The sequence below is a fragment of the Trichoplusia ni genome, chromosome 14, assembly GCF_003590095.1.
Source record: "Trichoplusia ni isolate ovarian cell line Hi5 chromosome 14, tn1, whole genome shotgun sequence".
NCBI lineage: Eukaryota > Metazoa > Arthropoda > Insecta > Lepidoptera > Noctuidae > Trichoplusia > Trichoplusia ni.
Window position 1 is genome coordinate 1,779,292 of NC_039491.1, and position 16,322 is coordinate 1,795,613.

General features: G+C 40.0%; 1 protein-coding gene across 2 annotated transcripts in view; it reads left to right on the forward strand.

Moving 5' to 3' along the window:
* Window positions 1-16,322, forward strand: part of LOC113500571 — an 83,229-nt gene extending 66,907 nt beyond the window's left edge. Inside the window, exons 10-36 of one of the 2 annotated variants that reach the window (XM_026881418.1) lie at window positions 67-344; window positions 430-860; window positions 940-1,256; window positions 1,340-1,521; window positions 1,608-2,493; window positions 2,577-3,070; window positions 3,157-3,370; window positions 3,456-3,926; window positions 4,010-4,851; window positions 4,963-5,846; window positions 5,935-6,314; window positions 6,396-6,561; window positions 6,676-6,927; window positions 7,014-7,555; window positions 7,634-7,846; window positions 7,933-8,088; window positions 8,170-8,311; window positions 8,745-8,816; window positions 8,992-9,182; window positions 9,265-9,438; window positions 9,654-9,830; window positions 10,508-10,669; window positions 11,263-11,387; window positions 11,795-11,945; window positions 12,784-12,982; window positions 13,907-14,232; window positions 14,841-16,322. In XM_026881418.1, coding sequence (XP_026737219.1) covers window positions 67-344; window positions 430-860; window positions 940-1,256; window positions 1,340-1,521; window positions 1,608-2,493; window positions 2,577-3,070; window positions 3,157-3,370; window positions 3,456-3,926; window positions 4,010-4,851; window positions 4,963-5,846; window positions 5,935-6,314; window positions 6,396-6,561; window positions 6,676-6,927; window positions 7,014-7,555; window positions 7,634-7,846; window positions 7,933-8,088; window positions 8,170-8,311; window positions 8,745-8,816; window positions 8,992-9,182; window positions 9,265-9,438; window positions 9,654-9,830; window positions 10,508-10,669; window positions 11,263-11,387; window positions 11,795-11,945; window positions 12,784-12,982; window positions 13,907-14,232; window positions 14,841-14,872 — 8,459 coding nt within the window. In that variant the 3' untranslated portion in view covers window positions 14,873-16,322. The remainder of the gene's footprint in view (window positions 1-66; window positions 345-429; window positions 861-939; window positions 1,257-1,339; window positions 1,522-1,607; window positions 2,494-2,576; window positions 3,071-3,156; window positions 3,371-3,455; window positions 3,927-4,009; window positions 4,852-4,962; window positions 5,847-5,934; window positions 6,315-6,395; window positions 6,562-6,675; window positions 6,928-7,013; window positions 7,556-7,633; window positions 7,847-7,932; window positions 8,089-8,169; window positions 8,312-8,744; window positions 8,817-8,991; window positions 9,183-9,264; window positions 9,439-9,653; window positions 9,831-10,507; window positions 10,670-11,262; window positions 11,388-11,794; window positions 11,946-12,783; window positions 12,983-13,906; window positions 14,233-14,840) is intronic. The other variant, XM_026881419.1, reaches the window with a different exon arrangement.

Sequence of the window (16,322 nt, forward strand, 5' to 3'; positions counted from 1 at the left end):
TAGATCTAACAATTAAATATTTAAACAACGAAAACAACATTTTATACTGTGGTCTACTTATTCCAGGATACAAACTCAATGGACCTAGCTTGCTCAAATGTGGAACTAACCAAGAATTCGACAACCCTCCGACTTGTGAAGACATTAATGAGTGCGCCAGCAGTCAATGTGACTCCGTCTCAACTGAATGCAAGAACAGTAATGGTGGTTTCTACTGCCCGTGCAGACCTGGTTTCACACCGAACTTAGACTGCAGACCCGTTGGAGATCTAGGATTGATTAACGGAGCAATTCCTGATGAATCGATCACTACTTCTACTCCGGAATCAGGATACGCTAAAGGAGTAAGTTTATTCACACATTGATTAAAGCTAAAACGTAATGCAACACTTGAAAAAACAACTCTAACCTCTTAATTGTTTCTTGCAGATGGTACGTCTTAACAACGGCGGCGGTTGGTGCGGTAACAACTTAGAAGCTGGAGCTAACTGGATCCTTATTGACTTGAGAGCACCAACTATCATCAGAGGATTCAGGACCATGAGCGTCATGCGCGCTGACGGCAACATCGCCTTCACATCTGCCATCAGAATCCAATACACCAACGACTTGACTGATGTCTTCAAAGACTACACGAACCCAGACGGTACAGCTGTAGAGTTCCGTATCTTGGAGCCTACTCTATCCGTTCTAAATCTGCCAGTGCCAATTGAAGCACAGTACGTTAAGTTCAAGATCCAAGACTACGTTGGCGCGCCTTGTTTAAAACTCGAAATCATGGGATGTGCTCGTTTAGACTGTTTCGATATCAACGAGTGTAACGAGAACAACGGAGGCTGTGACCAGAAATGTCTTAATACGTAAGTAATTTTATATACACTCGTTATACTGCAGCACATAATGTATAAATCATACTAATGTATATTCATTTTCCTTTAGACCTGGAAACTTCTCTTGCGCTTGCAACCTCGGCTACGAGCTCTATTCGAACAACGGCACTGCTGGTTTCGCCATCGAAAAATCAGAGACTGGAGACAGGGATGGTGATACTTACCAGAAGAACAAATCCTGTGTGCCTGTCATGTGCCCTCAACTTTCGTCACCTGAAAATGGAAAACTCTTATCTACGAAGACTTCTTACCACTTTGGAGACACCGTTCAGTTTCAGTGTGATTTCGGCTATGTTATGTCTGGATTCTCAACGCTTTTGTGTACATCCAGTGGAACTTGGAATGGAACTGTACCTGAATGTCAATGTAAGTAAAATAAGGCTAAAAATTCCAATACAATACAATAGGTTTGCCTCAGGCCTATTCTAATCGACACGTTATATTTGCAGATGCCCGCTGTGTGACACTTTCTGATAACAAAAACGATGGCTTGAAGGTAATCAGAGATGACCCCGAGAGTGTACTGGTTCCTTACAGAGATAACGTTACTATTACCTGCACGTCACCTGGAAGGCATTTGAGAAACACACTTACTTCATCCTTCAGACAGTGTGTCTATGATCCTAAACCAGTAAGTTGACTTACTATTAAAATTTTATAAAGAAACTATACAAGTCATTTGAATGAAATCATGTAACAAAATAATGTAATTTTCAGGACCTACCCGACTACTGGCTATCTGGAGCCCAACCTCAATGCCCGAGACAAGACTGTGGAGTCCCAATGCCCACGCCTGGTGCGGAGTACGGACAATATCTGGACACCAAATACCAAAGCTCGTTCTTCTTTGGATGCCAAAACACTTTCAAGTTAGCAGGTCAAACAAGCAAACATGACAATGTTGTCAGATGTCAAGCCAACGGTATCTGGGATTTCGGCGACTTAAGATGCGAAGGACCAGTGTGTGAGGACCCAGGCAGACCAGCCGATGGTTACCAAATCGCAAGAAGTTACGAGCAAGGATCTGAAGTTCTATTCGGTTGTTCTAGACCTGGTTACATATTAATCAACCCCAGACCGATAACTTGTATTCGCGAGCCTGAGTGCAAAGTCATCAGACCACTTGGATTGGCCTCAGGAAGAATACCTGATTCTGCTATCAACGCAACATCCGAAAGACCAAACTACGAAGCAAGGAACATTAGGTTGAACTCAGTCACCGGTTGGTGCGGTAAACAAGAAGCATTCACTTACGTTAGCGTTGACTTGGGCAAAGTATACAGAGTCAAAGCGATACTCGTTAAGGGTGTCGTAACCTCTGACATTGTGGGCAGACCTACTGAAATCCGTTTCTTCTACAAACAAGCTGAAAATGAGAACTACGTTGTTTACTTCCCCAACTTCAATCTGACTATGAGAGATCCTGGTAACTACGGTGAATTGGCAATGATTACTTTACCGAAATATGTTCAAGCTAGATTCGTTATTCTGGGTATTGTGAGCTTCATGGACAACGCTTGTCTCAAATTTGAACTCATGGGTTGTGATGAACCATCTGCAGAACCTTTATTGGGTTACGATTATGGATACTCACCTTGTGTTGGTAAGTAAAAAATATACATCAGTAATTTTTAATGAGTTTTGTTGTGAGCTACCAATACTTAAATTACTCATTGTCACTTTCAGATAACGAGCCTCCAGTGTTCCAAAACTGCCCTCAACAGCCAATTTTCGTCCAAACCGATGTAAATGGCGGCCTTTTACCAGTTAACTTCACTGAACCTACCGCAATTGACAATTCTGGTGCCATAGCTAGATTAGAAGTTACACCTCAACATTTCAAAACACCTATCCAAGTGTTCCACAACATGGTTGTCCGATACGTCGCATTCGACTTTGACGGTAACGTTGCGATTTGCGAAGTGAACATCACTGTACCTGACTATACTCCTCCAAGGCTGAGCTGCCCTCAAAGCTACGTCATTGAATTGGTTGACAAGCAAGACAGCTACGCCGTCAACTTCAATGAAACCAGAAGGAGGATTAACGCAACGGACGCTTCAGGCGAAGTTTTCCTTAAATTCATTCCGGAAAGAGCTGTTATCCCCATTCGTGGGTATGAAAACGTAACTGTTATCGCTTCAGACAAATTCGGTAACAGAGCTCAATGTAACTTCCAAGTAAGTTTGACATTAAAAAATAATACTAAGAAATAAATAAATTTTGGTTATTGAGATAGCATGTCTTAATTACACCTTAATTTCAGGTTTCTGTGCAAGCCACCCCTTGTGTGGATTGGGAACTTATGCCACCTGCAAATGGCGCCATGAACTGTCTGCCTGGTGATAGAGGAATCCAATGTATAGCTACTTGCAGCCCTGGCTTCAGATTCACTGACGGTGAACCAGTCAAAACATTCGTATGTGAAACCAAACGGCAATGGGTGCCGACATCAGTTGTGCCCGATTGTGTATCAGAAAGTGCGTACTAATTTTACTAGAACTTGTGAAACTTTTTGCGTACCTTTACGTAAAGAAATATCTTAATGACTATTGCCTTTTACAGATACCCAGCAAGCCGCTTACCACGTAGTATCAACAGTACAATACCGTGCTCTCGGTGCAGTTTCTAACGCTTGCTTACCTCAATACAAAGACTTGGTTGCTCAATACGACAACGTTCTCAACGACAGACTTACTCAGCGTTGTTCTGCCGTCAATGTTAACATAAACGTAACATTCGTCAATGTGATACCCACACTGCTTGATGAGAACGTAGTCAAAATGGACTTTGTGTTGGCCATAGCCCCGGCAATCAGACAAACACAGCTTTATGACCTTTGTGGTTCCACATTGAACCTTATATTTGACCTGTCTGTTCCTTACGCTAGTGCTCTTATTGAACCAGTATTGAACGTATCATCTATTGGCAACCAATGTCCACCATTGAGAGCTATCAGGAGTTCCATCACTAAAGGATTTACTTGCAGCGTTGGTGAAGTATTAAACATGGATACAAATGATGTTCCAAGATGCTGTAAGTATTTCGACATATTTGTGGTTGTCGTACCTTAACTGCTAAGATAATTTATTTAACTTGTCTTTTTTTTTATATTTTAGTGCACTGCCCTGCTGGGACGTTCGCCGAAGAAAAACAAAAGACCTGTACGATGTGCCCGAGAGGATTCTTCCAAAACCAAGCCCGTCAAGGATCGTGTCTCAAATGTCCTTCTGGAACGTTCACAAGAGAAGAAGGATCTAAAGACATAAACGACTGTATACCTGTGTGTGGATACGGTACTTATTCACCAACTGGATTGGTTCCTTGCTTGGAATGTCCGAGAAACAGTTACACTGGCGAACCACCACTAGGAGGTTTCAAGGATTGCCAGGCTTGCCCCGTTAACACCTACACTTACCAACCAGCCGCACCAGGTAGAGACCGATGCAGAGCTAAGTGTGCTGCGGGAACTTATTCACCAACAGGATTGGCCCCATGCTCTCAATGTCCAAGAAACTTCTACCAGAATCTCGTTGGTCAAACAATGTGTATGGAATGTCCGACGAACATGAAAACAGTAGGTACTGGAGCGACCGGCTTAGAAGAGTGTCTGCCGGTAGAATGCTCGAACAGCGCTTGTCAACACGGCGGTCTCTGTGTACCTAAAGGACACGGTGTTCAATGTTACTGTCCCGCCGGATTCTCTGGTCGCAGATGTGAAATTGATATCGATGAGTGCGCTAGTCAACCTTGTTACAACAAAGGTACCTGTACTGATCTCCCACAAGGATACCGCTGCTCATGTCCTACGGGCTATGGCGGTATTAACTGTCAAGAGGAAAGATCCGACTGCAGAAATGATACTTGTCCCGAAAGAGCTATGTGCAAAGATGAACCTGGATTTGACAACTACACATGTTTATGTAGATCAGGATACACTGGCGTTGATTGTGATATCACGGTAAGAATACCTAATAAGAATAATTTAATGCATTAAAAAATGTTGTTGAAATCAACTTTATTGAATTAACTTGAACGTACTGTACATTATTTTTTAATTTTATGTTTTCAGATTGATCCTTGCACAGCCAACGGCAACCCTTGCACAAATGGAGCTAGCTGCATAGCGCTTCAGCAAGGAAGATACAAATGTGAATGCTTACCAGGATGGGAAGGACAACTCTGTGAAATAAACACCGATGATTGTATCGAAAAGCCTTGTCTCCTCGACGCGCCCTGCACAGATTTAGTCAATGACTTTAGTTGCGCCTGTCCACCTGGCTTTACTGGAAAACGTTGTCATGAAAAGATTGACCTCTGTTCTAATGAACCTTGCAAACATGGAATATGCGTTGACAAACTCTTTATCCATCAATGCATTTGCGACCCTGGCTGGACTGGTCCTTCTTGCGACATCAACATCGTCGAATGTGTTATGTCACCATGTGAAAACGGAGGTCAATGTATTGACGGTATCGATGATTTCACTTGTATTTGTGAAGCTGGTTACACAGGAAAGAGATGCCAACACACAATTGACGACTGCGCATCAGACCCGTGCCAGAATGGTGCTACATGCGTTGATCAGTTAGAAGGATTTATCTGCAAGTGTCGACCAGGATACATAGGTCTACAATGTGAGACAGCTATTGACGAGTGTTTGAATGAACCATGCAATGCTATAGGAACAGAAAAATGCGTGGATCTCGACAACAAATACCAATGTGTTTGTCGCGAGGGCTTCACAGGAGAAACGTGTGAAACAAACATTGATGACTGCGCATCAAACCCATGCTTTAACGGAGGCTCTTGTAAGGACGAAATCGGCGGTTACAAGTGCGGTTGTCAACCAGGATGGACCGGCAAACGTTGCGAACACGACATCGGCAACTGTATGAACTTCCCTTGTCAAAACCACGCCAAGTGTATCGATCTCTTCCAAGATTACTTCTGCGTGTAAGTATCCTAGTTACATTTTCATTGTCATTGTATTACCGGTAATTTATTTTATTTCGTAATTAAACGTATTCATATATCTTTTCAGATGCCCAAGCGGTACTGATGGCAAACAATGTGAAACTGCTCCAGAAAGATGTATTGGAAGCCCTTGCATGCACGGTGGCAAGTGCCAAGACTTCGGTTCTGGCCTCAACTGCACGTGTTCACAGGACTACACCGGAATCGGTTGCCAATACGAGTTCGACGCCTGCGAAGCTGGACTCTGTCAGAACGGAGCCACTTGTATTGATGAAGGTGAAGATTATACTTGCGTCTGTGCTCCTGGATTCCAAGGAAAGAACTGTGATGAAGACATTGTCGACTGCAAAGAGAACTCTTGCCCACCGTCTGCAACATGCATTGATTTACCCGGCCGCTTCTACTGCCAATGTCCATTCAATTTAACCGGTGACGATTGTAGAAAGAGTAAGTATTGCGATATTGCGTCGTAAAAATATTATTTTCATCACGATAATCAATATTTATACCCTTTTATTCATATTGCAGCGATAAGTGTGGATTACGATCTGTACTTCAGTGACCCGTTACGTTCAAGTGCGGCTCAAGTGGTACCGTTTGATACAGGATCTGCCGATAGTTTGACTATAGCTATGTGGGTACAATACACGCAACAAGACGAAGGCGGAGTATTCTTTACTGCGTACAGTGTTAGGTAAGATACTCAACGACGTTTATAATATTACCATTTTGTACAGATATGATTCTCATGTTTTCTTATTTTCTAAATATATTTAACGTAAACACGTAAACCATTTGCGAATTTCAGCAACTCCCACATTGCATTGAATAGGAAGCAAATAATTCAAGCTCACTCAAATGGCGTACAAGTTTCCCTGTTCCCGGAACTGCAAGACGTTTACCTAAGCTTCGGTGAATATGCAACGGTGAATGACGGACAATGGCATCATGTCGCTCTGGTTTGGGACGGAAACAACGGCGGCGAATTGACTCTTATCACTGAAGGATTAATTGCCAGCAAGATTGAAGGTTATGGCAGCGGACGAACACTACCACAATAGTAAGTACTTTTTGTAATAAATCTATCTTAGGTGTTGATTAAAGTTGCTTGAAGTTCAACTTTATAAATTCCTTTTTTATTTTCAGTGTTTGGGTAACACTTGGCAAGCCTCAATCTGACAATCCCAAGGCTTACACAGAATCTGGCTTCCAAGGCCATCTGACTAAAGTACAAATCTGGAACCGTGCTCTTGACGTCACCAATGAAATCCAGAAACAAGTTCGTGACTGCAGAACCGAGCCTGTACTATACAGCGGCTTGGGTCTGACCTGGGCAGGATATGACGACGTAGTCGGAGGAGTTGAGAGAATCGTGCCATCTCACTGCGGACAGAGAGTCTGTCCCAACGGTTACTCTGGTTCTAAGTGCCAACAACTGCAAGTAGACAAGGACCCACCACGAGTTGAACGTTGCCCTGGAGACCTTTGGGTAATTGCGAAGAACGGATCTTCTATTGTCACTTGGGATATACCCGTATTCAGTGACAATGTCGGAGTTGCTAAAGTCGTTGAGAAATCTGGACACAAGCCTGGTCAAAACTTGGCTTGGGGCGCTTACGATATAGCTTACATCGCATATGACGCTGCGGGCAACGCGGCTACTTGTACCTTCAAAGTAACTGTACTATGTAAGTTAATTATCTATATCAAGTAACGTCAATACATTCTACTTAAAGTTACTTTATTGATTCTTTTTATATTTGCAGCTGAATTCTGTCCTCCATTACCCGACCCGCTTGGTGGCTACCAATCCTGCCGCGATTGGGGTGCCGGTGGTCAGTTCAAGGTGTGCGAGATCGCCTGTCGCGACGGCCTCAGGTTCTCTCAACCAGTACCACCATTCTACACTTGCGGAGCAGAAGGATTCTGGCGTCCAACTCCTGACCCTACGCTACCTCTAGTCTACCCTGCTTGCTCACGTAAGAACACCTTCACAATGTTATGTGGTATTAAATTCTCTTGAATTAAGATGGATCGTTTTAACATATATTTTTGCCACATACAGCGGCGTCGCCAGCGCAACGTGTCTTCAAGATATCAATGTTGTTCCCGAGCTCAGTCCTCTGCAATGATGCCGGACAGGCTGTCCTACGACAGAAGGTTCGCAGTGCTATCAACCAACTCAACAGGGACTGGAACTTCTGCTCTTACGCTGTTGATGGTACGTCATATAATTGCTATTTCCTATTTCCATCCTAAGTTAAACAAAAGAAAAAATGTTAATAAAATTATATTTATGTAGGAACCCGCGAGTGCAAAGAACTGGATATCAATGTGAAGTGCGACCACCGAGCCAATGCCAGGCAAACGAGACAAGTATCCACCCCTCCCGCCGTTGCTGCTGAAGATACCTACGTCTTGGATGCTATCATCCCCGTCGAAGAGTAAGTTCATAATTTGTGCCATTCAGGCAAACCAATAAAGTAGGAATTGGTCGTAATCAGGTGCTGGCGTAGACCTACCGTTACGCAAAACTTGTAAAAAAATAATACCTGTAGTGCACTTAGCATGTGTTATTATAACACAATACTCGTAAAGCACTTTCGTATCGTAGCAATATTGAAAATTTATATCCGATTGCACTTCAATGAGATCAAGCATTTTCAATTAAACTGTCATATTAAATTTCGTCACAATGGTTTTAATTACACCGGCCGACAATCGTTTATTTACCTGAGGATACAAAAAAGTAAATATTTTCATTATATTTGATGCCATACTCGTCCGACAGTTTAATTCAATGTCTTGCTATCTCAAGTCTTACATACATATGAAGCATGTTCTCCCATCACAATCGCATGTGTTTTATGCACATAGGACACGAAGCAGTAGGGAGGGTCGTCAAGCTGGCGATACGTACAACGTTGAGGTCTCATTCCCGTCTGTCAAGTAAGTGGTCTGCATGCCTTACAGTAGCACATAGCACTGTACATGAACGTACAAATTGTAAAATGCTTTTGTAAAATAATAACGACGTTGCTTGTATACCAGCTGTTTTGATACAAATCAATTGAAATAGCTAATCAACTTGATTGTAAATATTAATCATTGACATAATTTACAGTGATCCAGTAATTCATAATGGAAACAACGAAAGATCAACTGTCCAACGGTTATTGGAGAAACTGATTCTCGAAGACGAACAGTTCGACGTGAGGAATATTCTTCCAAACACTGTTCCTGATCCAGCGAGCTTGGAGCTAGTTTCTGACTACGCTTGCCCAACTGGACAAGTTGTTATGGCACCTGACTGTGGTAAGTATTGGAACCCAAAGGAGGACAGAACTGATTTTTTTTTTATGCCTTCGATGTTCATTCACGTTCTTGTTTTGTTCAGTGGCGTGTGCTGTCGGTACCTTCCTGGACGCTGCTAGTGACACCTGCAAGCCTTGCCCGCAAGGCACTTACCAGTCTGAAGCAGGCCAGGTCCAATGTACTGCTTGCCCGACGATCGCCGGACAATCTGGAGTGACCCAATCCACTGGAGCTCGTAGCGCCGCTGACTGCAAAGGTATGGGCACATGAATGGTGGTACTCCAGATATTTTAGTAGAAGATTATAGTATGACAAATGTGTTTAACCAGTTTAAACTGAACTGTGTTGAAGATGGGAAATTACATAGAATCTTTTTGTACTTGTCCTAAACATAGCTTTAATTAGTTGTATCACAGGAAAAAAATACTTGGCGTGATGGATGGTTGTTTAAAACTTACCTTTGTTTTGTAGAGAGGTGTGCTGCTGGTAAATTCTACGATGCTGAAGCAGAACTGTGCCGTCCTTGCGGTCACGGTTCCTACCAGCCTCGCGAGGGTGCATTCTCCTGTCTCTCCTGCCCCAGAGGACAAACTACTCGAGCTACGGAAGCCGTGTCGGCTGCTGAATGCAGAGATGATTGTCCTTCAGGTAAAATCTAATGTTTAAATTTATATTCTTTGCTTTTTATAAAATATAATTAGTATCTCATATAAACTTATAAAATCACTTAAATGTATGATAAAAATGAAAAAAGAATAGAATATTCTTCTTCCTTCGTTATAAACTATTCTTAGCAACTGCACCTATAGCCGAGTCATTGAGGTTACCACGCCAAACCCACCGTACGCGTCACGTAGGACAAGCATTTGTGTGATACACGAATACTTGTAATGAGTCTGGGTATTGTTGTGCACGTGATCTGTCCCCCGCGATGCAAGGAGTAAGTTCCTTAGTGCGGCAGTCATTTATTCTATATACCACTAGCAGTTGCCCGCGACTTCGTTCGCGTGGTAAGCAAACCAGTAGTACATCATTTTGTACTATTGTCAATAGTATTAGCAGCGTACGCAGAAATAGGTTTCCGATTTTACACCTTAGGTTACATTATCGAAATTTTCTTACGTTACCCTAATATTTTTCAAAATAAATTATAGCCTATGTTCAGCGGGGATAATGTAGCTTCTCAACAGTGAAAGAAATTTTTGAAATCGGTCCAGTATGTCCCAAGCCTATTCAAACAAATCTTTCCTCTTTATAATGTTAGTATAGAAAAACCATCGTATACATTTTCTCCGCAACCTCTGTAACTTTACCGTTGTCCCCAGGCGAGCAGCTGAGCAGCGACGGCGGCTGCGAGGCGTGCCCGCGCGGCACGTGGCGCGCGTCGGGCGCGGGCGCGGCGTGCGCGGCCTGCCCGCCCGGCACCACCACGCCACAAGCCGGCGCCTCCTCCGCAGACCAGTGCTCGCTGCCTGTCTGCAGACCTGGTGAGTGTCTTCATAACTACATTCAAACTGTCTGAAAGATAAAATGATCCCTTTTGATGGCGTGTTGGGATACGATCTTATAGTCTGAAAAACTAATTTGAGCTTCAGATAGGTAAACGGAAACTGAAAGATAATTAAATGAAAATATAGGAGAACAAAAAATTGATGTTTTCTTCTTCAAATTGTTTTTTTAAAAGCATAGCAAAACTTTGGTTTCGCATTGCTAAGCATTTCAACAGAGCGACACCCAAATTTTCTTTTATTAAATTTAAAATAAACTACAACACCAGAATTTAATTCCTTATCCCGCGAAAGTCGATTTCTTTCTCCCGAAATATAAATACAGACCGAGACTATTAGCTACTTTAACTAGTCATTGTAAACCCCTGTCAAAACCTTAAAATAGACATCCTGCCAAAAACACTTACAAAATCAAAAATTGCCTTCAAAACAATTCTCGAATTGAATTCGATATCACAATTCCGATTTTTAGGACTTCAGGAATATCTTGTAATACAATCTCTTGTTACCATTTTAGATTGATTGATTGTACAGCCCGAGTTTTGTTTATTAATTATTTTTGTTAATTACAGGCTCATATCTGAACGTGACCTTGAACAGTTGCGTGCAGTGCAGGAAGGGAACTTACCAATCCGAGGCTCAACAGACAGTCTGTGTTCCTTGCCCGATCAACACCAGTACCAGAGGCCCTGGAGCTGTAAGTGAAACTCAAACTAATAATATCCCTCGTATAACTTTAGAGTATAATACCACTGTGAGAAATTTGACACTATATAACATGCATATAACTCCAACTGCTTTCTTGTTTCTCTTCACAACCTGTGGGTTGGTTGGTAGAGAATACCTCTGACTTTCTATTGTACATATTTTGTATTAGAAGTATTAAAAATCACAATGAAAAATGAAAAACCCCCTCAGTGGAAAAGAACTTCCGATGAGGGCACATTTTTGGAAACAGAATCCATATGAAATCGTATTCACTTTGAAATACTAACGTAATACAAAAAAAAATGTTTAACAGCTCATAACATTCAAACCATATAGAGTTCCTATACAGAATCAAAATATAAAATATAAATAATGAATACATTATCCGATTAACAGACTGCGGAATCGGATTGCACAAATCCATGCGAGATGAGCGGCCCCGAGATGCATTGTGATGTTAATGCGTATTGCCTTTTGATACCCGAAACGAGCGAGTTCAAGTGCCAATGCAAACCAGGGTTCAATGGAACTGGAAAAGTCTGTATAGGTAAGCATATCACGTTATTAACGTTTATTATACCGTATATGTTTTTTTTACAGGGAATTAAGGTTGTTTTTTAATTGATTTCAAAAAAGGAGGAGGTTCTTAACCTTTTTTTTGTTACCTCCGAACTTCAGACTGGCTGAACTGAATTATTTTTTTATTTAACGTAAAGTGCCATTTGGTCCCAAGTCGGTTTTATGTTTTTGTTGTTAAAAAATATATTATGTAAGTTAGGACTTACTTGGAACTTAAAACTTTTATATTGGATATGACGCAAATAAGACCAATATTAAAGCAAATTATTGAATTTAAATCAATTATATTGAACTTGTACCAGTCGACCTTCGTGTCGCCTAAACGTCAGCCGAAATTTGATTACGTTTAATTGATAATTTGTATTCAAATTGAGAGGCTTTTGATTTCTGTCAAAACGCAAATTTGTATAGACTTGTTATGATACACATCTTTGCTGTTGTATTTCTTGAAAGCTTCCGCTTTGAGAATTTGACAGGCTGACATTTTTTCATCTTTGGAGTCAATAGTAATCATTAGATTAAGTGAGTCGCGCAGTTTTAGTTATTACAAGTAAATCTAGAGAGTTAAGTTTTACCTAAAATTTCAGTTGGACAAAAAATCTGTTGTACCTCTCAATGGCAGATAGTTTATATATGTATATATGACTGAATCATTATCATCATCACCATCAGCCCATATTCATCCACTGCTTGAACATATGCCTCTCCAATTGCACGCTATCGAGATCTATCTTCGGCTGCTTGCAATCAGCTGCTGCCAGCCGTCTTGCTTGGCCAAATAATAATATTATCTCCTGTCCTTCCAGATGTCTGCCTGGACTACTGCGACAACGGTGGCGAGTGCGTGAAGGACGCTCGAGGCGAGCCGTCGTGCCGCTGCACGGGCTCGTTCACGGGCCGCCACTGCCGCGAGAAGAGCGAGTTCGCGTACATAGCCAGCGGAGTCGCGGGAGGAGTCATATTTATTATATTCTTAGTACTGCTTGTATGGATGATTTGTGCCAGGTTAGTAAAAAAAAGTGTTGGATAATTTTGCCAATATTTTTCAGGTGAACTCGATTAGCTTTCTATTGACCCCTAGTAGAACATCCTTCAACCAAGCACTTGAGGCTAAAAAACCTTGGACGTTATTGATGATACAAAGATAACTTACGACAAGAATCTATTACACCAACGGCAAAATTTTGACCAAGTGCAATGGGACTCGTGGGGGATAAAAAATGTATTACGGGACGCAATTAAAAATAATCGGATTAACATACAAAAAAATAATCCGATTACAAACCCTTTGGTAACATCTAGGAAATTGGGGAGCTGTAAAAAAAATACGAAACAAAATTTAAGTAAGCCTACGAGTACGTACCTACGTAGCGCGTAGGCATTAAATCCGTAATACATTAAATAACCGAAAATGGGTTATTTAACTCAATTTTCAGGGAGGTTGTTAGTAATGGATTTTAAACGTTTCGATTAAATTTTTCGTATAAATGAAATATTTAAGCACAGTAACTCAATTTCACGAAGCTTGATTATTATGCAGCGGGACTCTCATCCGTGTTATTTTAAAGGCTTGAGCTTGTTTAAATTTAAGAGTAATAAGTAATTTCCATAGTAGAATTGGCAGACACAGACACTTTGATAATATTCGATTAAAGATAAACGCTTTCACAGCCAAAACAGGAGTCTTTGTTAAACACCAATAGAACCGCTTTAATTTACCTAGCAAAGAGATATTTTTAGACATACACGGATTTTTATTGATAAAAAGGTATCCTTAGCGATCAAATCCTTTTAGCTCATGCGTAACTACTTGTGATGTGTATGTTGGTCATCAGGTACAAAAAATCTTATTTGATATAAAAAACCTTGTCACGACTCCCATACCTCCCATTCCCAACCTCATAATAAAAAAAACAATTTCCCCCACAGATCAACAAAGAAGAAGGAACCAAAGAAGACACTAACACCAGCGATCGACCAGAACGGTTCCCAGGTGAACTTCTACTACGGAGCTCACACGCCGTACGCGGAGTCCATCGCTCCCTCACACCACTCCACATACGCACACTACTATGACGACGAGGAAGACGGCTGGGAGATGCCAAACTTCTACAACGAAACGTACATGAAGGAGAGCCTTCATAATGGTATGAATGGGAAGATGAACAGCCTAGCGCGGTCCAACGCGAGCATATACGGAACCAAAGAGGACCTCTACGATAGACTGAAGAGGCACGCGTACCCGGGTAAGAAAGGTCAGTATGTACGGCACTTAGACTAGTGCACACTTTTTTGTTGGAATGCAGCTTTGCACGGTTCGCTTTGTAGAATTTGGTTGTGGAATTTTGATGCATTGGTTTATTAGCGCTGAAAAAAACAACATGTTGCTAAATTATAATCATCTCTTTCAAAATAATTGTTCTTAATTCATACAATATTTTTTATTATTCTGTCGATTCGTTACTTTTGCTCTGCGCTAATAGACTATGTAGAGAAATTGAAAATTAATTAATCTACTTAAGAATAATATTAGAATGCGCTGTTTTACTAAAAAATAGTGTTAACTGAACTAATCATATTACAAAAACTAAACTAATCTAAAAACCAATAACTTAAAATTAAGCAAATACTTATCATTTTAATACTATAAAATTATCTCAATTTATTAATAGATATTTACAACTAACAACATGACGTCAATATTATAAATTACACAAACCTACGTAAAACAATGCATGATGTAAATAAACATACGAATGTGAACAACAAAAATTCCACTTGTGCAAACAACATTATCGGTCATTGGGACATAAATATAAACGTCGATGATGAAATCCTAACGACAAAACGTATTTCTTTACAGATAAGAGTGACAGCGACAGTGAAGGTCAATAATGAAACAAGGTACTGCGTTTTGTCGTATTCTGGTCAATCTTACATAATATTTTCGTACTAGTTTCGATAGGGATGAAGACTTTTTTTTATATCCGTCAGCTAGTTTAATTAATAATATTAAATACGTATGTTTTTTCTTTTGACCTGGAAACATAATAATATATTTATCAAATAACAGAGAATGCAACAAACATGTGACGTCACTTATGTGTATAAACTTTGCGAAGTCGTTACGTCAGATTCCGTCCTAAATTTGATGACATTTTCTCTTTGTAATACTTTTATAGTTCCGATAGAAAGAAAAAAATATGTGTTTAATATTTTTAATTATCTATCTGACGGACTAGAAAGATTGTAACTGTTGATACCCAGTCATCATCCCTATTCTCGGCGTACTACAAGTCAAGCTATTGTTCACGCAATTGGTACTAGGCGTAAGGTACCTACACTACAACGCTCGCGACGAACCGAGATTCAGTATGTTATTGTAGAATGTCTATTAGCTTTATTAAGATTTTTAGTTTTAACTGTTTATTAACACACTCACTGTTTTAATTACAGCCCCCACCAAATATATTTAAAACATTCGTCACAAAGTCAAAAGTTTTTAAACGTAACAGGCGTTGCATTATATCAAACAGTGAATGTGTTGATGTTCTAAAATAAAATAATTATGATCGAAAGACAAATGCTCAAGTACTATAAGGCGAACGCCATATCAGATGCAGGGAAGTACTATCAACGAATTATGTAAAAATACATTCCAACAACATTCCGATTTATAATCGTGTAAATATATTTTATAAAATATTTTTTGTATATTTTTGTAGAACTCAGTTATTTTATTGTAATGTTAGTAATAATTAAGCTAAAAGGACGATATATCGAATTAAAATTCAGTGAAGTCCTTAGGAATCCCTGTGACGTTATCAAAAGACTTGGTCTTTTTGTTTAGTCTATTTTACTGAACATTAAAAGGGAAAATACGGCAAATTATTACTAACATAAGAATAGTTAGGTAAATATAAATTAACGGTTTATGTTTTGTATTATAAACTGGACTGTATTATTATAAATGATTTGAATGAATGAGTGAATGAACGTGAATGTATAGAATGATATTTTATAATAATCACGTGAGTGTATGGGGCATGTATTATATATACGTTTTGTATTAAAGTATTTTTAAGCTGATATAATTTATAGTAAATATTCTTCCTAACACAATATTTGGCCGTACAGGATCGTTCGTAACAAATATATGAGTATTCGAACTAGGAATAGATCTAGACATGTATCCGTTGTGTACGTACCTAAATGTTATATTAAATACTCAAAGAATCTTCAGCGGGTGGTCAATATTCCATCACAATCTTTTACCACATTAGTGATTACATTAATAGATATTTTTTTACAAAAAATAACGAAATAAATTTAATACTTATATTTA